This window comes from Andrographis paniculata, unplaced genomic scaffold (assembly GCF_009805555.1).
Source record: "Andrographis paniculata isolate CXL003 unplaced genomic scaffold, ASM980555v1 Contig65END, whole genome shotgun sequence".
Taxonomy (NCBI): Eukaryota; Viridiplantae; Streptophyta; class Magnoliopsida; order Lamiales; family Acanthaceae; genus Andrographis; species Andrographis paniculata.
This window is the reverse complement of record NW_026137601.1, coordinates 2,669,612-2,695,059: the sequence shown is the minus strand read 5'-3', so window position 1 is coordinate 2,695,059 and position 25,448 is coordinate 2,669,612. Positions and strand designations below refer to the sequence as shown.

Below are 25,448 nucleotides of genomic sequence, written 5' to 3'. Positions count from 1 at the left end.
TGTTTATCGTTTTTGTATGTATTAAAACAATAGTCTTATTTTCATAAATAATTATATCACCAAAAAATTATCCATAGTTTTTCATTATTATTACACAATTGCCATTACTTTTTACACTAATATAGTCACAAGGGCAAAAAAGTCACTTAATCCTTACTTTCTACCGACTGCCAATATAATACTTCCTCCGTCCCAAAAGAGTTGTCTTGTTTTTCCATTTTCGTCCGTACCAAAACAATTGTCATGTTTCCTTATTTAGTAACCGTGGTCCCCACTTTATAACAAAATTATTTCTACTTTTTCAAACTACCCCTAATTATTATTCTAACATACTTTTTAAAATTCTTAAAAAAACGAGGATATTTTAGTCTTTTACATTCTATTTTATATCCACAACAAGACTCCTCTTCTGGGACTAAGGGAGGTGTCCAACAATAAAACTATACTTTTGGAACGTAGGGAGCATTATTATTATTATTATTATTATTATTATTATTATTATTATTATTATTATTATTTTAGTAACTTTTTAAAAACAGATCAATTTCAATGATTAATTATGTTAATTTTGATTCAAATCAACATAGGCATTGCTTATTCATTCATAAAATTTCAATGAAAACTATAACTTAAATAAAAAATAAATAAATAAATAATCCATCTCTGCCTTGAAATTTAGGTCTAAGAATATCTGATCAAATCATTGATGATATGTCGAGGGAGATTCAGAGGAGCTCGACACAATCCAAAACGATGGATATATATATATATATATCATATATAATGGAACTGACAACGACTAATACAAAAACAATTTAAATTTAAAATAAAAATCGATATGGAATTGATGCTGGATGTGTGTTGGGTGGATCACATAGGCTTATTTATATATATACCACCAAATTCATGATTCTTTTATTAGAAATTCTTTTGGTCTTTGTTTTTTAGTTAAAATAAAATAAAATATTATATTTTTAATGGGAACTATGCATATTAAAATAAATAATAAAAATTGAGATCACACAAACTCAAAAATTGTAATTCAAAAGTTTGTTGTGTTTTTTGTGATAATATTTATATTCACTCCTTCTATATATATATATATATATATATATATGACATTCTAATCATATTTCTTCAGCGTTTTTAGATGAATTAATTTAAATTATGTTACTAATATAAAAAATAATATTTATGTTGAATGATTAATTTTTTATGAGTGAGTGATAGATAGTATATTAATGTGCGTCTATATTTGTATTTTTTAATAATATTTATGAGAAATTGTTCTATTAAAAAATATTGAATGAACAGATTGATGGTAATACTTGGGTTGCATATATTTTTTGCGACTAAGAATTGAATATTTGACGATCTCTATAAATCTAATAATGTAACAAAACTAAACAAAAATGTTTTGCCGATATGTTTTTTAGTTAATTGTTACTATTTAAATTATCCAATTTATCCTAAAGCATTACATTGGATACTAATTTTCATTCGAAACGATGCATCAAACAACAATTTTAACAAAACATTCACACAAACAAATCCTCAACTTTCAAACAAGAAATAACAAATGCATATTACAATATAGAGCAATAATCAAAGAACCAATACATGTATATATATGTGTGTTATTGTATATAATACAAGGAAGAAACTAATCTAGCTAGAGAGCAATGAACAACAACAACAACAACATCCATGGAGATCTACGATCGGACCAACCAAATTCAAATTAACGCAGCAAACAAACTAAGCTAAGCTAAGCTAATCAACCCATATATGCAGAAATTAATCGATACACGAACCGAATGAATAGTGATGAATCGAAGCTTAATTAATTAAAGTAATAGCAATAATCAGTTTGTTTAAGTGTCGTAGATATTTTCCCACTTGTGAGTGGTGTGAGTGATGTAAGCCGATGCCTTATTATCGATTCCTGGCTCCGCTACCCACCGACCTCTGTCTTCGTCGCTCGGATACACCTTGTACGCCTTCACGCTGTACTCCTGCTCCTCCTCTATCGACCGCCGGCCGCCCTTGCTGCCTCGATTTCTGCCGCCGCGAAACATGCCGAACAGCGAGAATGACGACTGTTTCTTCTGCCTGCCGCTGTTTCCTGCCATTGCTATCTCCGATTGAATTACTTAATCAATCGATTAAACGACCTTCGATTGCTTCTGTGGTTTAATTCAGAAATTAGGTTTTTTTTGGCGAAGAAGAGAGGAGAGGAGAAAGAGCTTTCCGTCTGTGGCTGTGTGTAGTGTGTGTATGGCGTTGCAGTGAGCTTTGTATTTATACTGGGTTTCGGAAGATGATCCGACGGTGGGGAATTGGGGATGAGTTTGACGGCTCAGATTGCGTGGGGATGAGGCTGGATTGTATTAGGCATTATTTCATTTTTTAATTTTATTTTTTATTTAGTTTGTCGTGTTGTGCAAACTTGTCGAATGCCGCGTCTTTAAGGAGTATTTGGTTGGTAATATTTTTATTTGAAACATAGTCGATATTTTATGAAAATTAATAAAATATTTATAATAATTAAATAATAATTTTTTTCTAAAAAAAAAAATCATTACAAAAAAATAAACTATTTATTTGTGATTTTTAATTTTTTGTTTATGTTAGAGTGTTGACAAATAATAAATGAAAATAGTACATATAATATAGTTCTATTGAGTATTATTATTATTATGTAGTGTTAATTTTATTTCATATATATTGTATTAATATAATTTTGTGATTATTATTATTATTATTATATATTGTCAATTTAAGTGTTATATTCATATTACATAAATATATAGAATATATTGTTCATGTATACATGATGTATTGGCTGTTTATATTATTTATGTTTGCGCTATTGTGATGATCAACATAGTGACAACCGACATCTGTCAAAAAATTATACTAAATTATTTTTCTTAAAAGAAAAATTAATTGTGTTATTCTTGTGTTTTAAATATTGTTGCTTTTCATTATTATTTAGGTAAAAACAACACGTGATATTTTATGTACAAAATAGTATATATATTTTTATCAAAAGCAATAAAACTATCATGTAAAAATAATTGAATTTTGTTCATTGTTGGGGTGCAAACCTAAGTCTCACATTGGAAGTTGTGAAGAAAATTATACACTTTAGTCCCAAGTGAACTCTATTAGTACGAGGCCTTTTGAAGAATATCCAAAAACAAATTCATGCGAACTCAGCCCAAAGTGGACAATATCGTACTAGTGTTGAGTTGGTCCAGTCCCAACATTCATAATAGAGCATGTATATCCTATCTAGTATTACATTTTATTTATCTTTTAATTTAGTTAAAATGTTATGTTTAGATTTTATTTTGTTTACAACATCCAAAGTATTTAATATATACAAATTAGAATGTGTTAAATTAAATTTGACAATATATTTTGTTTTCATTTTCAGTACTCCCTCTATCCCAATACAATAGTTTTGTTTACTATTTTTGTCTATCTCAAAACAATAGTCCAATTTCCATAAACAATCGTATCACTATAAAACTATCCTTACTTTTTCATTATTATTACACAATTGCCACTACTTTTTACACTAATTTACTCACAAGGGCAAAAAAGTCATTTATCCATAATTTTTACCAACCACTGATATAATATCAATATTCCTTAAATCATGTGTCTAACACAATAAGACTATACTTTTGGGACGGATGGAGTATTTAATTTTTAAATTTTTTTATAAAAATAGTTTTTCTTTCATAAAATATAAAAATCAAACTACTATTTAAATAAATTTTCAAAACAAAGTTATATGTGTCATTATATCAGGTGTTGCTTGTTGTTACATAGTGTTAGTATATTATGTTGGATTAAAAAATTCAGCTCAATAATTGCTATTATTGTAAATATACATTGATACTAGACAAAATGAAGTATGATATTTAATGAATTACATTATTCTAACATTAGTAAAAAAATTTAATTAGCATGCACCAAATTCAATTTCAATAAATTAAAGTGACTTTTTGGAATAAATAATAGAATAATTTCATTTTTTATTTTTTATTTTATTTTTCAAATGTAGAAAACAAAGAAGAGAATATATTGTATGTTATTTAAGTAGAGCATCGAGGGTGATGAATCATTCCTCCAGGCTGGCTTCGTTGAGACTAATTTATTACTAATAAATTAATATTAATATTCCGAGACCACTTTTAGTAGTGTATAATATTGGTTAATTAAATAATAAATAAATATGAATCGCCAATAATTGAAGTAAAATTAAATAAATATATTATTTTGCATGGATTTGGATAATGAGTTGGTAATGGTTCTAGAATGTTTATTTATTAATTAATTAATGTTGTTAAATTATTACAAACGCTTTTGAATTCCATGCAGTTAGGTATTTACCAAATTGCAGAATTTCTAGTCTCCAAGCAATTTAAAGTATGTTTCTAGAAACAATTATTAGTTTAAACCAATTTATTCATTCCACTCCAAATGTTTTATTTTAGCTATTAAAAAATAATAATTATATTTAATTTATTATTATTATTATTATTATTATTATTATTATTATTATTATTATGTGATATTTGAAATTAATTTTGGCGCTATTAGATACACAATATGAAAATTATATATATATATAATGTTAATTATGTTCATGCAGCATTTTTATATGAATTGATTTTTGGTGTGTCAGTACGGAGAATTGTATAAAAATATAAAATATATTATTTTAACTTTTTTTTAATGAGTATTTGAAGTTTTTTTAAATATTTTTTTTGGTAAAAAATTGTTTTATTTATTATTAATTTTAGAGAATCGTATTTAAAAAATAGTATTGGGAAAACGTTGTGATAATGTAAACCAAAATTTATGTAGTATTAAATGTTTTAGCTATATCAACATTTATGTAGTATCAAATATTTTAGCTATATTATTATTTTATAATAATATTTTTTTCATATGCTATATTATAATATTGATATAATGAAGTTGTTGCTAGATGTATAGTACATAATAATAATGTATGTTTTTGTTGAATAGATGATTTAATATTTAAAAATTCTCTTTATTTATTGTTCATTTTAGTTAGATATTATGTTGAATGTGTACGTACGTATGTATATTATGTATATAAAGATGTATTGTAATATAATACAAAATGCTGCATGTTTAGTCCCGTAAAGAATAACTTAATGGTGTAGGGGTTGAACTTGTGACCATAAAATCATTAAAAAAAAAAAAAAAAAATGCTGCATGTTTATTGAATTATGCATTTGAGTATATTTTTTGTAGTAGCTGTAAATATATATATATATATATGTGAATGAATTTATGTTTTGGTAACAAAATTGTCCATTATATATAATAATTTATAATATAAAATAATATTGTAGTACTATATATTATATTATGATGGAATACAGTAAGTAGGTGAAGAAAGAGAAGCCACACTCTACATCCCACATTTATTACCTGTTCCAGTAATAGACACCAATACCATTACAACATACATATTCCACCGTGTTTCGTACATGCTCTACTCCACTCCATTATCATATTCCAAAACATGCACTAAAGCATTCCTTCCTTCCTTCCTTCCTTCCACCAATTAAATAATTAATTACATTTAACATTGCAATATCTTCCAGTTCCACCAACTTAAAGTGACAAAGTGAATAAAAATTTAAAAGTTGGAATGGGTCAAAAAAGGAAAAGATAGCTAGCTTCAATTAAGATTGTTTGATTTGATTTAATTTAATTTAAATTAATTGATCATAATATTGATGTATCATTTTAGTCAGGCCTGGCCTTCTCTGCTCTCAAATTATCCCAACTTATTAATAGCTGTCCATGCCTTTACAAAAATAAAGATTCTTCCAACAACATTAACACCAACAACAACAATAAAATAATAACAATAATAGTAATAAATTGAGAAAGAATCACTCCTTTTTATTAATACTTCCGTTCAACTTTTCCCATCAAAATTGTACGGACAACAATTTTGGGCATTGCAACTTATTTTGCAATCTTCACATTATTCACATTCTCTTAGCCCAATAGGCCATCAATAAATGTAATTTTTATTTGGTAAATATTTTAATTTACCACCTTATCTTTCAGAGGCAATCTCCATGGCATGGATATGCACAATCTATCGACTTCACACTTGCTCGATCAAAATACCAATCTCCAACAGCTTTCGCGATCACCTGCCAGCCAATCGAGATCAATCGAACGAAATTGTCATCAAAGACTAGGCAAATGATCGCTACTAATAAATTAATTCCGTCGATAAAGAAAGTAAAGAGATAGGAAGAAGCTAGCTAGCCAGCCTACCCGGTTGTCGATGGACGGAGATTTATCGCCGTACCATCGATCTTGAGTCTCCGATTGGCAGTGAAGCCAGCAAGAGTTTATGAACACACCATGTTGCTGTGAAGCTTGAAATCCCTTGATTGCGCCGAGCATTTGGTTCCTAAAGCCTAATTTTGTGTAACAAATTAAATCAAGCAATGTTTTATATGTTAGTCCATCGATCGATACGAATTAAAAATTGCGAAATGCATCGAGGTTTTGTTATTACCTTGCAAGAATTGAACTTGGGAGGATGAACATTTGTGGATGTTTTGCCTACATTCGCCCCAATAGCCGTTAGGATCGGCATAAGGCGGAGTCAAGCTTTCTTGCACCTGAATAAATCGAGACATGATACAACCTTAATTGGCGATTCGACGTCGAAGACATAAGTAAGTGTTTGTTTGGATTGATTAATTAGTACCTGCCATGTATCATAGGCAGAGTTGAGAAGAAACAATGGTGTTTTTACGCCTGAAAGCAGATTCTGTGGGAAGAAACACTGTCGAAAAAAAAAAAAAAAAAGCAGATTCAGATAGTTAAGCATTCGAAAATGTCAGATATGGAAATTGTTTAGGAAGAGATCGACTAACCGAAGTTGCGTCGAGGCGACTTGTGCAATACTTCGGCAGGGTGTTCTCGAGGCCCTGTTTCGCCATGTAAAAAAAGTTTAGCGCGAAGAATTGATCGTAATGCGACGAATATATGGTATACATACATGTAAGTTTACAACGCCATTGAAGAAACTCCTGAGGGACTGTCCGCCCGAAACATCCTTGCTGCATAAGGCAACTCAAGAACATTAAAGCTCGACTAATTGTGAACCAAATTAAGCGAAACAATGGATTTTAAGAGTAAGGTTTGATGGTTACGCGTCGAGAAACAGGCCGGCGTCGCTCACGCACTTCACTTTAGTACTGCTCGGGAACAAACCGCGAAAATGATCGCAGTGTATGATCGTGGCTAGACCACCGGCGGAGCAGCCGGTGAGAAGTGCCTGAAGTATATGTAGATTAGAAGGAGCTTTTAGGAACAAAAATGAAGGTTTAGTAGTGAGAATTGATGGTTACTTGGTCTGCTTTTCGCATTCCTTTATACATGAGATCGTCCATGGCTGCTTGGAATATGCGTTGTCCTCTGAATTGCAGACCGCTCGACTGTATCGGAAGGGAAAGAATTATGACGCAGAGATGGAGATAGAAGCTTAAAAATGGATGGAGAGTTAAGAGGAGGACCTTGTCTTCGCTGTCTCCGGTGAAGGAACCGCCGTCGCAGTAGCGGATCTTGACTCTGTTCCAGTTGTAGAAATCTGGATTTTCAGAAGCTTTGTCGCTGAGTATCCCTGTGAATGCATTTGAACCGAAAAGTTGGGATGATCCATAGTTTGTGGTTTTGCGATAAACACATGATTCAATGTCGTTGCACCATCCACCGCCCTACCAGAGAACAACAGATTCAATCATTGCAGTTACTCAATTCGAATAGTAACGAAAATTAGGGCACAATCAATCATCCAATAATCTTCAATTCAATTCAACTCAACTCAACAATCTTCAATTCGACTCAATCAAATTCAACTCAACAATCTCCAATTTAATTCAATTCAATTATAATGGAAATAAAATTAAACCTCCAATGCGACAATCCAGCTGCTGGCTCCGTCTCCAAATCCAGAATGGAGGTGATAACCAGGCAACGATCCATCCAAACACACTGCAATGTAAATCAATGATAAATACTTTATTGAATATCGATTTTACCCGTAGTGTGTGTGAGAGAGAGAGAGTTAATACCAGCTCCTTTAGCATCGGCGCCTTGAATGAGAGTGAGCGCCACATTCAGAGCACCTTCCGAAGACAGAGACACAGCATCGATTCCACTCAGATTGAAGGCTTCGGAATTCCGATTGCCGAACAGAAGCACCAAAACAACCATACACGAAATTGCGCTCAACCTCTCCATCGAACCTCTCGCTTGCAAATGCAAATGCAAATTCAATCAATGTCTGAGTGAAATCGAACCGGCGAATGGCGGTACTTATAGGCAGAATGTAGCAGTAGCACCGATTGATTATTGAATACAAAATAGCAAAAGTGTATTAATAGCCATGGCAAAGTATTACTTGGAAAGCTAACCCGTCATCTGTTTTGGCCTCTAACTTTACGAAGAAGATGAAGATGAAGAAGATGAAGAAGAAGATTGCTTAAACAAAGTCGCAAAATGCAAATCATCATCTTCCACAATTCGAACCGCCAACCCTCCGTTGTATTAATAAATAAATATCCATTCAAATTGTATCTAATTATCTATTGTTTATTTTGATCATTATTTTTATTATTCAATCATTCATTACAAGAGACCTGCGGTAAGGAAAGTCAATCGAACCATAAAATAAAATTGTTATATTTTAATAATTTTAAACTTATAATATATACAAATAACAGATATTTCATGCGGTTAATTTATAGGTAGGTTGTATTTGTATTATATTAATGCAAGTCTGTATTGCAAAAGTAATACAATGTCTTGTTTGTTATTACATGGTATGTTAGTTAGTTTATGTGTTTTATTTGTATTATTTATTTATTTGATTAATTTAATTCAAAATTATTTAATGTAATTTTCGTCTGACTCTAGCTATTTCATTTACTTTTTTGAATCATTGTACTTCACATTAAAAATATTTTTATATTTATGTAATTTTTTGCACAAATGTCATTATAACAATATTATAAGACATTAGTATAAGTATTTTTACCCATCTCCTTTTATTTGTACTATATTTTCATATAATAATTAATATTCAAATATAACACTCAAAAAATAAATAGGAGATTTAGAGCCGAACGAATGTAGTATATATTTAAAAGTAAAAAATTTATTATCTATAATCTTTTATAAATTTTGCAAAATTATCAATCTTATGTTTAAATTTTTTAAAATAGATAAAATAATAACAATAGAACATTTCATGTGAAATAAATGCATATTGAATTTAATATAAATATATATTGGATATACTTTTGTACAAAAAATATACTCCCTCTCCCTCTGTCCCATAATGAATTATTTATTTTTTTCATTTTGGTTTGTCTCGTAACAAAGCATTAATTTCTACTTTTAATAATCGTACTATCCACTTAACATTACAAAATACTCCTACAACTTATAATATATTACACAAATATCATTACCTTTATATCATACTATATTAATAAAATTATTTTTGTCATTTTCACATTATTACTACTACATATCACTATACGATACTAATATACTTTAAACTATGTGCAAAAAGCAAATTAAGGACTAATGAAGTATATTTTTTTAAATTTAATATTTTCAATAAAAATGATGTATTTTATGTAATAATAAAAATATATATATTATCAATGGATAATACAAACAAATATTTTATTGTTTGAATAATATTTTCACTTTAAATTTAAATATTCTTTTGAATTGGTGTTAAAAAAAAATTAATAATAATAAATTATTAAATAAAAAATTGATAAAAAAAATAAAATTAATATAGCACCACATAGGTTGCAATTAAAATCGTATTGAAGATGTGATAATTATAGGGAAAGAACACAAACTATCTTTATTTAATTTGATTAAAATTTGAAACACGGTCGGTCATATTGAATGGCGTTCATGTTCATCGAATATGATAAAGATAAATGTGTATTAAATTTAATTTTAAAAATTAATAATGATAAAATTTGAGTATTAATTTATATTAATTATAAATATTTGTTTCTATTTTTTTTTTTTTTTTGTATGTAAAATTTTATTATCTACAGAATACCATATTTTATATATTTTATTAAAACTATAATTATTAAAATAATTATATAATTGATTTGTTGTATTTCTATTTTTTAATTTTTTATTTAGAGAAAAAAAAAAAAAAAAGTTGTCATAAGCACCTCCATTTTCCTAAAATCTTTAACGCTCGTTAATTCAATACTAACAATGTATCGCCATACATGAAAATTTAAAAATCTATAATTAATAAATAATTACTAATATATTCATAAAAATAATTAAAATACAATATATATAATTATATAATAAAATTAATTTAATTAATATTAAAAAAAATATATATAATTTTTTTAAATATAATTAAAATGTATAATTTAAAAAAATAACAATAAAATGAAACGTAGAACATACATAAACAATAACGGACATGATCCGACATGCATGATTCACCCAAATCATGGAGCGCGGTTACGTCTCGCCACGTACAACTTTGATTTCGTGAGATCTATTTATAGAAAATTTTGATGACTTTTAATTACATAATTCCTTTAAATGAGATTTGGATGTTTTGGAAATAATAATAATAATAATAAAAAACTACTTTAAATACTATAAAATATATGATTTTATTTATTTGTAAATTTTTAATACGAAACTTATTATTCATATTTTTAAAAAAAGTTAAATTAAAATTTAATATTTTTATATTATATTGAAAATTAATTTTATCAATAAATTATTATATTAATATATATATATTTATATTATATCAAATAATCATTTAAATTTAAAATTTTCTATTCAAAATCCAATGGTGTATTTATTTTGTAAAATAATTTGAAAATATATTATTTTTTTTTAGAGAGTTGTATAGATAATATAATAAATATATACAAGAGTATTAATTTTTTAGAAATGTGTATAATATTTTTGATAAAAAGAACACATCCAAAATTTCAAACTCCAAAACTCACAAACAAATGCATGGATTAATCCAAAAATATTCAATATGATCTTTTGAATAGAAGAATTGGTTTGTTTCTTTATCATTTTTTATTAGAACTATTTGTCATAAATATTATTAAAAAAATATAATATATATACTTTATTCATTGTAAAAAAATTAATAATTCAATACAAACTATTATTTTTTTATATTATTAACACAATTCTTTATATTTAACGTAAAAAATAAAAAAAAAAATGTCAAAAATACAAAATAAACAAAACGAATATATTTGCAATGGAGTAATATCTAGAAATATTTTGTGATACTATATTTTATTAATAGTTGACTAATAATGAAAAACTAAAATTGAAAATATGATTTGTATTGTTTTGATATGAGTTTAAACTGAAATATCTCCTTTCTATAAAATTTGTCATTTTATTTTTAAAAATATAATTATATATTTTAAATTTTATAATTTTTTAATATTAATTAAATTATTTAATTATCTTAATTTTAATCTATTGACTATATAATAATACTTTCTACTAATACACTTTTTAATTATTTACTAATTATATTTTACCTAAATTCTCGTATCTATAGTAATATATTTATATTAAATAAAGGACGGAGAGAATAGTACTTTAGTTAATTTGATTTTTAAAATATTTTTATTGAAAATTTTTCAAATTCAATATTCTTAATAAAAAAAATGAGTTGATCTATTTTTTAGTTGGACCTACCAGATTCAGTCCAAACTTTTTAATCTAATTTGTAAGCCCAAACCCATTAATCATATCCACTGGCCCATTAGTACGTTAGATCAGTTTTTGGGTGGTTAGGAGTTCCAACCGTGTAGGGTTCCAGCGAAGGGAGAGGTTGATTCCGGTAAGGTTAAGAGTCTTTTTCGACGGTTGATTTCGGTGGGCGTCGAGTGTTAGAGTGAGGAACCGATCTCCAATCTTAATTTTAATGTAAATATAATTAAAATATTTTGTTCTCATTTATTATTTAAAAATATAAAAATTATAATGCAATCAAATGTCATTTCCAACCAAGAATTCAATTTATGTAATTGTACCTCCAAATTTAAAGTGCATACCTTTACTCAAATTCATCACTCTATTTTCTACTCAATATTATTAAAATATTCCACTTTATATATTTTTAAACAAATTTTTATATTTACAATTTACACCCAACTTTTATTATTATTTTACATAATTAGTTATTATTACTTAATAATATATTTTAATATAAATAAATAATAATTTATTATTAACAATTTACTTTACAAGTTAAATACAAAAATTATATTATATTATTTTCCGTTGTTGTATTTGTATGTAATATATTATTTTAATTAAATCAAAATGTTAAATTAGATGTTTATTTTATATAATTAAATTTTATTTTTATGTATATTTACAAGATAATTTAAATATTTATTTATTGAAGATTTTATATTATTGCGTAACAACTATATATAAAAAAAAATTGTATAAAAATTATTTTTGAGTTTATTATAAATATTCTAATTATTTATTGTAAAATCTAAATATTATAAATTTTAATTGCTACAAAATGCAAAAACTATGTATATATATATCCACACAAATACATCAAATTGGTAATAAATCTCTACACAATTAAAATTGATTTAAATATAATTTCTACAAAATTAAAACACTAAAAAAAATAAAACAAAACAAATTTGTCACTGGAGCAACACCTCAACTTATAACTAGAGTCGGCATTGGGTCAATTCGTATCGGGTTCGTGTTGGGTTGAATACTTTAAACAGGTTAAATTACTTAACCATAATCCGACCCGTTTATTATCGTGTTAAACGGGTTAAATTACTTAACCCTAATCCCACCCGTTTATTATCGTGTCGGGTTTATGTTAACCCGTTTATTATCGTGTCGGGTTCAGATTGACTCGTGTTGACCCGTATACATAATTAAATCGAATTTCTTGATTCAAATTAAATAATTTTTTGTTGTATTTTCGTGTTAGGTTAATTTTTATTGGTTTGAACTTAAATTAGATTGAATTATTTAAAATTGAATTTAGTTTAAATTAATTTATGAGAAAATTATTAAATTATGATTATTTTATATATATATATAATAAATATATTAATTAATATTAATATATTATAATAGAGTTGAGAGCCTCAACTCTAACCCGATCCGTTTATTATCGTATCGAATTCGTATCAATCCGTATGTATAATCGGATTAAAATTTTTGATCCAAATACAATTATTTCGTATCTGGTTAGTTTTTGCTGGCTCTACTTATAACATGGATTGGAGGACCAAACTCCAAATGTAGGGTACGTTGGAGTTGCTCTAAATGAAACTTAAATTGACGGTTATGAGTTGTACATAAATTAAAGAAAAAAAAAAACAAAAAACCATATGGGCTAGTTTCCATGTAATAAAAAAAAATAAGATCACCCTTTTTTAACTTCAATTTATTGTGTTTAGGAGGTAATAATCGAAAAGGAAGCTGCATAGCATGTTCTTAGACAATATATACTTGGAACCTAAAAACCAAGTTGCAATCAAAAGAATTCAATTCTGAACATTATATAAATAAATAAATAATTTACCAGTTGAGTTCAGTTCAGAGCTTGTTGCAAGAATTATGGCATGGATATGGACAGTCTATCGCCTTCACGCTTGCTCTCTCGAAATACCAATCTCCCACCGATTTCGCGATCGCCTGTAATGTTATTCCAGGCAATCTCCTATAATCAATCAATCACCCCAGAAAAGAAAGTAAAATGGTTCGTAGGAAGCTTACCTTGTTGTCAATGGCGGGAGAGCCATCTCCGAGCCACCGATCTTGCGTCTCCGACTGACAGTGAAGAAAACAAGAGTCGATGAACATCCCACTTTCTTGTGATGCTTCGAATCCCTTGACGGCATTCAGCATTTCTTTCCTAAAGCCTTTCGCGCAACCAATCGAGCAATTTACGACATTAGTCGATGAATACAAAAGAATGCGCTTAAACTTTTAGCTAAGATGATTATTTAATCCCTGATGCATATTCGTCCAAGTTTAAATTTGTAGGTGAGACTGTCGTTCAACCTACTGATTTTTTTATTACCTTGCAAGAATTGAATCTGAGACGCTGAACATTTTTCGATCCTCATTCTACAATCGCGCCACTCGCCATTAGGATCGGCTGGAGGTGGAGTCAAGCTTTCTTGAACCTGAACATATAAATATGCAATACGACGACAATTTTAATCGGCGATTATGGGATCGAAGAAACATTTTGATTAGTACCTGCCAAGGATCATAGGCAGAGTTGAGAACAAACAATGGAGTTCTTATGCTGGAAATCAGATTCTGTGGGAAGAAACACTGCCAAAAAAAAAACACAAAAACACATCCGGATTGTTAAGCATTTGAAATGTAAAATGTGGAGATTTGTTTAGGAAGATACTAACCGAAGTTGGATCGAGGTGATTGGTACAATATTTAGGCAGGTTTTTCTCGACTCCCTGTTTCACGAACCACGTAAAGATTTATGACTAATGCAGCTTAGCAGAACATAGCATTGATCGTAATGTACCTGTAAGGTTACAACCCCGTTGAAGAATTTTCGTAGAGTGCATCCCCCAGAAACATCGGTGCTGTCGAATGCAAATCGAGAACATTAAAGATGGACTCATATATCGTTTAACGAATAAAGCGACAAGGTTTGGTTGTTACGCGTCGAGAAACAGGCCTGCATCGCTCACGCACTTCACTTTCGTGTTACTTGGAAATAAATCGTGAAACTGGTCGCAGTGTAGTATGGTTGCTAGACCACCGGCAGAGCAGCCGGTGAGAAGAACCTGAATTATTATATAAAGACAGACAACACATGAGAAAAGAAAATTTAGGTGATATTAAAAAGTGGGAATTGATAATTACTTGGTCGGCATTTCGCATTCCTTTCGACATGAATTCTTCCATGGCGACTTCGAATATCCGTTGTCCTTTGAATTGCAAGGCTCTGGACTTGTCTTCGGCGTCTCCGGCGAAGGAAGCGCCGTCGCAGTACCTGAGCTTCACTCTGTTCCAGCTGTAGAAATCTGGATTTTCGGAAGGTTTGTTGCTGAGTATTCCTGTGAATGGAATGGATTTTTCGAAGAATTTGGAGGATCCACGGCGTGTGGTTTTGCGGAAAACACATGATCTGATGTCGTTGCACCACCCGCCACCCTGCAAGAGAAGATATTGATTGATTGATTTTGGTTAGTGTAATAAGTACATTGATGTTGAGGATGAACTATTATAAATGTTGATCTTGCAAGAAGGTTCTCAATGTAATGAAGAAATTGAGATTAAAACCTCCAATGAGACAAGCCAGTTGGTGGCTCCTTTGCCGGATCCAGGATGGAAGTGATAACCTGGCAATGTTCCATCCATACACACTGCAGTATTTGCAAGAAAAACACAAAATATTACTCCCATTGTGTGTATATTTTAATCTGGACGTGTAATTTTTTTATTTTATATCTTTTACGGTAAAAAAAATTTTAAAAATCATATGCTTTTTTTATTAAAAGTAAATATGATAATATTGTTATAAAAAATATATATTAAATGATATAATTCTACATACCTAATATCAAAAAAATATATATATAAATGCAAAAACACAATGTGAATACATTAATTGTAATTAACAACAGATACTTTTTTGAGTATTAATTAAATTTTATATGCCAAATATTATTTAATACTATATGGTTTTATTAACTTACCAAATATTTGTAAAAGGTAAAAAAATATCTAACCAAATATGGAGTATATAAAAGTAAGTGCACGTAACAGTGAAATAGACGTAAGCCAAATTCACGGGTTGGAATAGAAGCATCAAAACAAATCAAGACAAGTATGTTTACATGTATTTGATTTTGTTTATAAATTAAAATAATTTTCCTAATATTCGATAAATAATCAATCTCTTCGTAAAAGATTTTTGAATAGAACAATTTCTCATAAATACTAGTAAAAAAATAAAAATATAAACATACATTAATATAATATAATATAATATAATATATATATATATATCATCCACTCAATTCAACCATTCAATATTATTACCAATACAGTTCCCATAATACACATAAAATGCCGAGTGAACAGACTGGATATATTAAATACAAATAACTAATAATAATAATAAATTTTTAAAAAAATAAAGGGTGTGTTTACTCGTCAAGTTTTAATTTTGAATTTGAATAGTAAAATTTTTGAATTAAAATAATAATTTGATGGGATATAAATACGTTTTTTATTATATTTTAAAAGTAAAATTTGATTTTAGTATAATAAAATAAATAAATAAATAAAAATTAAATAAATAATAGATCAGGGATAAAATCCCAACATTAAAGAGGTCCAAGTAATTAATCAATTAGGTCAATAAAACAAAAACCAAACACACCAATCATCCATCCATGGAGAACGATGAATTCATGCATCAGAATCGATGAACAGTAACAGAGAAAATTGAATTCAACAGAAGCAGATACAGACGTCACAAAAAGGTACTCGCAATTCATTCCACATGCTTTCTGAATAAGAGAAGAGAGAGAATCTCATCACTGCCAAACAACCCTAACTCTCTAATTCTCTACTCATATATTCACGCACATATGTATGGACACAAAATATATATAAATATATGTATACATAAACAGAATCAGATCAACAGAAGCCGATAAAATGGAGCATAATCACCACTTACCAGCTCCTTCAGCATCAGCTCCTTGAATAAGACTGAGATTCACCATCAGAGCACCGGCCGGCGGAGCCGCCGCATCAATTTCATTCCAATCGAAGGCTCGAGAGCTCCGATTTCCGAACAGAATCCCCAAAACAATCACGCACGAGACTGCGCTCAATCTCTCCATTCCGCCTAAATTAATTAATTGCGCGCAATCCTGCAGGAGAAATCTAGCCGGAAAACGATGATACAAAATAGCAAAGTGTATTTATAGCCATGGCGGAAAGAAGAGCATTATTTGGAAACCTTATCCGTCACTCTCATGGAATGAATGGGCGGGAGAAAAAGAAAGAGGGCTAGAAACGGAGATCTGAATAGTTACAGTACCAAAACGCAAATAATCTTCTAGAATTCGAATCGTCGGCGGCCGGCTCACTCATGAAATAAGTTAAGCGCTAGCAATATTAGTAAATTACATTTAATTTTATGTTAATTTCATGGTAATTAAAATTTTCATCAAAAATAATCGAATGCAGCTTTACTATGCCACGCTGTCAAAATTAATTTATTTTTTTTCCCCTATGAATAATAGTATTAAATACTAATTATTTTAGGTAATGACAGAGACGTCGGTATCCCATTTTCGTGACCAACAATGGTGACAAAATAAGGCACTAATTTATTCTAACGTTTTTTTCCATTAAAATAAAAAAGATTTCTCTTCAATGTCATTACTAAAAAAAAAAAAATTGAGAATAATTAGGGATAAATTTGATTAGCATTAATTACCAGATAAAATATTATATATTTTGTCGAACACAAATTTTAATAAAAATGAATAATAATAATAATTTTTTAACAAGATATTTTTTTTATAACAATTAAAAAAAATTAAATATAAATTTGCATTACCCAGGAAATATATTACAAGTTCACTCACACATGTACTTTATAAAATACAAACAAACAGCTACTAAACTCAATTAAGCAACATGATTGAATTTAACATTGAATTGAGTAACAATAACTCCCCTGTCCGGTTTGAGAATTCCAGCCGAAAGATGAAATCCGCTTCTTCCACCGGTTTACGACCACGACAATCGACGAGGGCGACTCTTCTTCTGGCGACCGGAGGCAAGGCGCAGCGGAGACGATCAGAACAGCAGCTTCTCCGACGAATCAGCGTTCTGGTAGCGACGGTTTCCGGCATGTTTAAACGACTCTGATCTACTTTCTTTCATAGATTCTTCTTTCACCGAAACAGCTCCGATCATCTTCTCCGATCAGATTCGAACTCCGGCGGTAAAGACGGGCGGATATCTCCTAACGACTCTGATCGTCTGTTTAATAAACAAATATATTTATGCATATTCAAAATTGTTCATTTATTTGTAAATTAATTATGTTAATTATTTATATTTCTTATTTAGTTATATTATATAAAAATTTATTTTTTTATAAAATAATATTTATATGGTATATATTTTATTAAAATTTAGTCATTAAAATAATTAAACACATATTTTAAATTTTTTAAAACTCATATATATCATATCATAATCAAATATTAATTAAATAAATCACTCTCGATACAACTTCTAACTTAATAATTCAACGAAACACACTCTTATTTAATACTTCCTCCGTCCACAAAAAAAAGTATACAATTACTTTTGGCGCGGTGTTTAAGAAATAATAGTACGTTAATTACAGTGAGTAGTTAAAAGTAGTGTAATGACATTTTTGCCCTTGCTTTTTGGTGTAAAAGTAATGATGTGATGTAAAATAGGGGTATTTGTGGAAAAAAGTAAAGTATTTAATGAAATATTTACTTTGTAATTGGACGTCCTAAAATAGAAACATGTATACTTTCTAGCTGAACGGAGGGAGTATAATTGAATATAAGATTTTAAAAAATAATAATAATTGGAAAAAAAAATAAAAAATAAATATGTTTTTGTTTATTGAATTTTGCAAAAAAAAATAACAAATCATCAAATATTTTTTCCCAAAAAAATATCAAATTAAATATCTATTTTTTTATTTTTATTATATTAAATTAATTTTACATTGAGGATATCACGTCAACGCTTATTTATATAATATTATTCAAATATTTCAATCCAAAATTTTTATTATTCAAAATTCCAATTCAAAATCCAAACTCACGAACACAATGTTAGAAAACGCAAAAGAACCAACTCCTCAGTCCTTCATGTTTATTAGCCCATGTCCGGTTCGGACCATTACGTAATGTTCAAAAATGACAAGCACAAAGCCTGAATGTATCAATATTACATGAAAAGTTCTAACGGCAAAATCTTGCCTTTCATTACACATTTCCTATTCGATCCTAACCTTTTTGGCCAAAATATTCATCCGCTTTCGATTCGTCGTCGCCGCCGCCGTTGTTATCGGCTGCGCCGCCCGTCTTAAGGAACGGGACGGTGCTAGTGCTGATCGACTGCGGCAACGGGCTGCCGCCCGTCGCGGCCACGTCCTTACCGCCGTCGGAATCCTCGTCCTCGTTCTTGTATTTGTACCACATTGCCCAATAGAGATAGTGAAAGAAGTTGAGAAGGCTGAGGATAGCCAAGAACCAATAGAACAAGTTCAAGTTGTTCTTGTTCAAGTCCTGCCCGTGGAGCCAACCCTGCTTACTCGGCGCGGCGCGTCTGGTCACGGCGTTGATCGCGTCGACGAGCGCGCTGCTGAGGAAGTACCCCAACGAGAGCGAGATCCACGTAAACGACGTCGACAACGACTTCATCCCGGCGGGTGCCTCCTTGTAGAAGAATTCGAGCAACCCGACGAGCGTGAACATGTCCGCGATCCCGAAAATCCCGTACTGAAACGACAGCCAGAAGAGGCTGATCGGGTGCAGCGGGTCCTTCAACGATTGGTCCCGTCGCTTCACCTCGACCAACGCCGCGATTGACATCGACATGGCAGAGAGCACGAGCCCGACCCCGACTCGTTGGAGCTGGGTGATGCCGCCCGGGTGGTTCGTCAGACGCCGCGCAAACGGCACGAATATGCGGTCGTATAACGGGAGGAGGACGACCATGACGACGAGGGGGATGATGGGAACGGACGCGGCCGGGACTTGGAACGACCCGAGATAACGGTACATTATGTAGCCCTGTTGGACGGAGAACGTCTGCAGCTGTGCGAGGCAAGTGTTCATCACGACGGTGCTGAATAATATCGGCATCATCCGCGTAAGAACCTTAACTTCCTCGACTTGTGTCACCGTGCAAACGTTCCACGGCGACGGCTCCTTGCTCGGGGGGAGAATCGCGGCTTTGTCGAGCCACTTAAACTGGTCCGTATGCGCAATTTTGGCTGCCGTCGCCTCCGTATCCTTCCGCCGAACCTCGTATAGCTCGGTGGTGGCGCGCAAGTTCCGGTTTTTCACCGCGACAACTACAACCTAATCGAAACGAAAACCGATGTAAGAATAAGCGACGCGACGGCGCGTATGTACGAAGAAACGTACTTGTATGACTCTTAAGAGAGGGCTATCGTCGGGGATTTGGAGACGGTAGAAGGGCTTGCCGAGAGCGAGGATGGCATACCCGACGAACGAGGCGAGGAGCGTGATGAGGAAACCTTTCCACCAGTTGTGGTTGTTGGTGTTGGTCGCGACCCAAACGATGACGGTGACTCCAACACAGGCGCCGCAAACCGAGCTTAGGATAAGCCAATTGAAGTAGCTTGTGAGGCCCTTGGCTTCTTTCGGATCCTTCGGGTCGAATTGGTCAGCGCCGAGGGCCGGGAGGGCGCCTCGAGTGCCTCCGGTGCCGAGCGCTAATAGACATAGGGAAATGTAGAAGTAGGCGGCCTTGCCGCCCTCGAGACAATGCGACAAGTGGAGGCACGGCGCCGGGAGGAGACTACGGTTGTGCGCTTGGATTGTCATCATTGTCAGAGCCTGAGGCACAGAACAAAAAGATCGAGAGAGAGCGACAAGTTATTAGCGTATGGTACATGAAGTGACGGAATCAACCGTCAAATTTAGGGAGCAAAATACTTAAAAAAAACATAAAATTTAAAGATTTAAAGTATAAATAATAGACAAAATTTTAATTATTTTTACACTATAAAATAAAAAATTAGGGAGGGCAAATTAGTAAAAAAAATATTTTTATATGTTTTCGGTGTTGGCGTCAACTGCCCCTCAGCCCCCGTATAAATCCGTCTCTGGGTATATGTATATATATGTAGATAATTTAGTCGAATGATGTGTGTACGCACCACGAGTTCGATGACGCCGAAAATGAGACAAGTGGCGAACCTACTAATGTAAGTGTCGGAGATGAAGCCACCGACGATGGAGAGCAAGAAGGTCGAGCCCATGAGGTTGGTGAGCGTGTTGGCCGCGGCCGAGAGGTCGAAGTACATAATGTACGAGAAGTAGAGGACTAGGCTTACCATGTTCGCCACGAATCCCATGCTATCCAGCCCCAACAACGCTACACAAAATATTGTTTTGTTAAATGACAATTTCATCTAAAAGGATGGTTAGGGTGCTGGTTTAAACTATTGAGATTATAACATGTGTTGTTAGTTATATGATATAGTTATATTATATTAGCATATACAATCTGTTGTTCGTTATAATAGTGTGTACTGTCACACAACACAACGATGTATTGTTGAAACTATAAAATATATTGTATGTAATAATACTAAGTGGCTGAAGCCGCTGCTCATCTAAAAATATATAAATTTATAGAAATATGTATTGTTAATTACATATTTTTTCGGAAACTAACCATATACGAACATGGTGGCGCGGAAGCCGCCTTTCCCTTGTGTCGGCGCCGCCACGGCGGTATATTCTCCGGCGGGGATCTTTTCTTTCCCTTCCTCCTGCATTAATTAGAGCAAAAGATAATTAAAGATCATCGACCATGCATGCATTAATTAATTAATGTTGTTGATCCCATCCCATGTCCAAAAAGTGAGCTCACCATGATGGCTGTGTGTAACTGTAAGTCGAAAATCTAGGTAGATGTTGTAAGAGGGGAGGGATTATTCAGACGCACATGTATTTATAGATAGAGAGAGAGAGAGAGGAGACATAGGCTCCGTTTACGCATGATTTTTATATGGATTGATTTTTGGTATATGATATGAGAAATTATGTAAAAAATATAAAATATATTATTTTGAGTTGAATATTTGAATATTTCATTTTTTTTAATAAAAATTTGAAGTTTTTTTAACTTTTTAACTTTTATGAAAAGTTTTTTATATTATTTATTATTATCTCACTCTGACTCTAAGAGTTAAAGTTTAATGTGTATTTTAATACTAATAGAAAAATATTTTAAAAAAAAAAATTATAAATAAAAAATAATTTTAATATTAAATATAATAATACAAAAAGTAACTATGACCTATGCTTTGAAATTAAAATTAAAAAATAATATTAAAAGAACATAGAGATAATTTGTGAACTAGGAATAGGATAAGAATATAACTGATGGCCGACTAGGGCAGAGCAGGGTGGCTAATTTCTTGTAATTGCAGACTGTGTCCACATATGGGAATCTAAAGTACATTTCCTTTGTTCCCAAGAGTTGATGTTGATTGGGAATTTGGAAAAATAGAGTTTGTTTTATATACAAGTTTTTTCAGTTATAAAAAAATTTAAAAAATTAAATATTTCATATCTTATTTTTTAAAATTATTTGATATTATGTAAAAAAAAATTATTAAATAATTATTTTTTGTACCATTTGAATTTATATTTAGCTGTATATGATATAAAGAAATATTATCACTTCTTATTTAGTTAATTATATTATAAAAGAACAGATAATTATTTTTATTAAAATCCGTACCAATGGGCATAAATTTCAAAAAGAGTATTAAAATAAATTGTTTTATTCTTGTATTTGATCTTTTTATTATGTTAGAATTTTAAGTGGACTATCTTTAAAAATAGTCTCGTAATAAAATATTTTCACTAAAATGGTCCATCAGTGTCGGACTCACTATGTTGGCTCGCCGTTGCTGATATGACATTAACGCGGCTGATATGTTATCGCTACGTAGATGCCACATAGAAATATTATTTTGACGAAAATTTTTCACTTGCATAACTATTTCTCGGACAAAATTCATTTAAAACCCTAAAAATGATAAAAAGATGTAATATATTAGACTAAAAAAATAGTTTACCAAAATATTTTGTAAAAAAAAAAATCCACGTGTGGCTGATGTAGTATCTACATAGCGATAACATATCAGCTGCGTCAGCAGAAGATATCTTAGCGAAAAACTTTTACTTATGAGAGTCCACTTAAATTACGAGAGTCCACTTAAATTACTTAGCGATAAAATGTGTGTATTGTTTATAGACGCTGACAAGATGTGTATATTATTAGACTATTAGTGAAGGAGGCACAATTATTATTATTTAATAAAATATTACGTTTAATTTAAATAAAATTATTGGGGGGTACAAGTCATTGGTTATTCCTAGCCATTGAATGCTTCACCAAGGGTGATGCTTTGTCTGTCTGTTTATAAATAGGACAGATGATCCCATTGAGGTTTCGTTATGTACAAAACCAGAGGTTTCCATTTTGCCGTCCTATAATTTGTCTTAAATTGATAATTTTAAGCATAAGACAATGGCCACTGAGATAGACTTTTTGTCTTGCCTGAATTAGTCTCTCCATCAGCTACTCCGGCAACGACATTGTCTCCCCGGACCCGTTGCCGCCTATACAGGTCCGATCCTAACTTTCGAAGGATCCGGGGCAAAAAAGGGCCCCAAAATATATATATAAATAATATATCTTTATTTATCATAAAATATAAATAATTAAATAAAATAATTTTCTAAGATTTTTAGATGAAAAATAGTACTATTTCCGTCCGGCTCTAAGAGTCTAATTTATTTTTTACGTATTGATATATGAATATTAATTATTATATTAAAATGTAGTACAAATTAAGAAAATATTATAAAAATACTTCCGTTAGTATCTTATGATACTAATAGAATATCATTTTTACAAAAGATTATACAAATATAACGATATTTTTAATGTTAAATATAATGATACAAAAGATAAATGTAATCCTTAGAGGAGACGGAGAGAGTATAAAAAAATTATTTCTAAATATTTGAGACATATATGATTTGAACTTAAAGACCTCAATATTAAAACTTAATCTTCATATCACCAAATTATAATCCTTCTTATTTATATATATCAAATAAATTATATATATAAATTATTCATATATAATATAAATATATAATGGATCCTTATTTACTGTGGCTCAGGGCGGGCGCCCCTTCCGCCCGGGCCCAGGGCCGGCCCTGCATCTACATAAGGCTTTGTTTTTAGAGCTGTAAAACAAACAAACAGTTCGCGAGCTCGGCTAGGCTCGTTTAAGCTCGCTAAAAGTTCGTTTGTTAAGCTAAACGAGTCGAACACGAATATAAATTTTGGCTCGTTATATTCACGAACGAGCTCGAGCTTGTTCGCGAACGTTCGATACTATTTATTAGAAAAATTAAATTAATAATTTTATTTAATAAATATTTATATCTTTATAAATATTACATTTCATTCTATTTTTTATTTGAATTTATTAATAAAAATTATAATTATAATTAACTAAATTTAATTTTTTTAAAAAAATAAAATAAATAAAATAAAATTTTCTCTTAACAAGCCGAGTCGAGTCGAACACAAACAAAAAAAATGTTAAATGAGCCGAGCTCAAACAAAAATTTCAGCTCGTTTCTCTTAACGAACGAACACGAGTTGAGCTCGAGTCCTTAACGAGCCGAGCTCAAACATGACAATCTCGACTCTGTTCGGCTCGTTTACAACTCTATTTGTTTGTAGAGTAAATTATATTTCATCCGTCCCATATCTATCTATCAATTTACTTTTTAGACGGAGTTTTATAAATATTAGTATTATATTGGAATGTAATATAAATAAAAATAAAAATATTAAACTATCATTATTAGTATCGTATGATACAAAGGTAATGACATTTGTGTAATATATTGTAAGTTGAAAGAGTATTTGTAATATTAGGTAGATAGTACCGTTACTAAAAACGAAAATTGATATTTTGTTACGAAACAGACCAAAATGGAATAGATTGTTAAGAAACGGATGAAGTATAACACTTTATTGTATTTTTGTAAAAAAACACAAAATACCTATTTTTGTAAAAAAACACAAAATACCTTGTGTTTTATTTATTGGGTGAAACCTCATCGTGTTAATGTAAAATTTGCACATAATACCCTCTTAGTCCAAAACTGATATTTGGTTGTAAATACGAATCTAAATTATGCAAATTTTATACAATAAAAATAAATAAATTATTTTAAATGGTCTTTTTTGAATAAAATAAAAAAATAATTGATCAATCTTTCATTTTTATAGTTTTTTTTGTAAAAATCAAATAACAAATTATCTTAAAAAACCTATAAAAATTGAGGATTAATCGATTATTTACTTATTATTATATTCAGAACTATATATTTACTTCTTTTATTTGTATAAAACTTGTATAATTATGTTCATATTTACAACTAAATATCAGTTTTGGTCGAAGAAGGTGTTAT

General features: G+C 30.4%; 4 protein-coding genes across 4 annotated transcripts; all 4 read right to left on the bottom strand.

The window, feature by feature from the left end:
* Positions 1-1,562: 1,562 nt before the first annotated feature.
* Positions 1,563-2,257, bottom strand: LOC127262519 (uncharacterized). The gene has a single exon (XM_051291232.1). It carries the CDS (start codon positions 2,130-2,132, stop codon positions 1,875-1,877), a length of 258 nt encoding a protein of 85 aa, XP_051147189.1. The 5' UTR covers positions 2,133-2,257; the 3' UTR covers positions 1,563-1,874.
* A 3,689-nt stretch (positions 2,258-5,946) lies between these two features.
* On the bottom strand, positions 5,947-8,445 carry LOC127262516 (pectin acetylesterase 12-like). Its single transcript, XM_051291230.1, has 11 exons — positions 8,160-8,445; positions 7,997-8,079; positions 7,602-7,802; positions 7,437-7,523; positions 7,239-7,363; positions 7,085-7,145; positions 6,960-7,013; positions 6,791-6,868; positions 6,596-6,701; positions 6,349-6,494; positions 5,947-6,221 (listed from the first exon to the last, which is right to left on the bottom strand). Exons 1-11 carry the CDS (start codon positions 8,326-8,328, stop codon positions 6,129-6,131), a joined length of 1,203 nt encoding a protein of 400 aa, XP_051147187.1. The 5' UTR covers positions 8,329-8,445; the 3' UTR covers positions 5,947-6,128.
* Positions 8,446-13,555: 5,110 nt separating this feature from the next.
* On the bottom strand, positions 13,556-17,361 carry LOC127262515 (pectin acetylesterase 12-like). The gene is made up of 10 exons (XM_051291229.1): positions 16,853-17,361; positions 15,445-15,527; positions 15,025-15,315; positions 14,821-14,945; positions 14,681-14,741; positions 14,556-14,609; positions 14,392-14,469; positions 14,210-14,315; positions 13,903-14,048; positions 13,556-13,821 (listed from the first exon to the last, which is right to left on the bottom strand). The coding sequence occupies exons 1-10, from the start codon at positions 17,016-17,018 to the stop codon at positions 13,723-13,725; spliced, it is 1,209 nt and encodes a 402-aa protein (XP_051147186.1). The 5' UTR covers positions 17,019-17,361; the 3' UTR covers positions 13,556-13,722.
* Positions 17,362-19,024: 1,663 nt separating this feature from the next.
* Positions 19,025-21,937, bottom strand: LOC127262181 (protein NRT1/ PTR FAMILY 4.5-like). Its single transcript, XM_051290740.1, has 5 exons — positions 21,808-21,937; positions 21,610-21,706; positions 21,089-21,306; positions 20,331-20,765; positions 19,025-20,264 (listed from the first exon to the last, which is right to left on the bottom strand). The coding sequence occupies exons 1-5, from the start codon at positions 21,808-21,810 to the stop codon at positions 19,185-19,187; spliced, it is 1,833 nt and encodes a 610-aa protein (XP_051146697.1). The 5' UTR covers positions 21,811-21,937; the 3' UTR covers positions 19,025-19,184.
* Between the last annotated feature and the right edge of the window lie 3,511 nt (positions 21,938-25,448).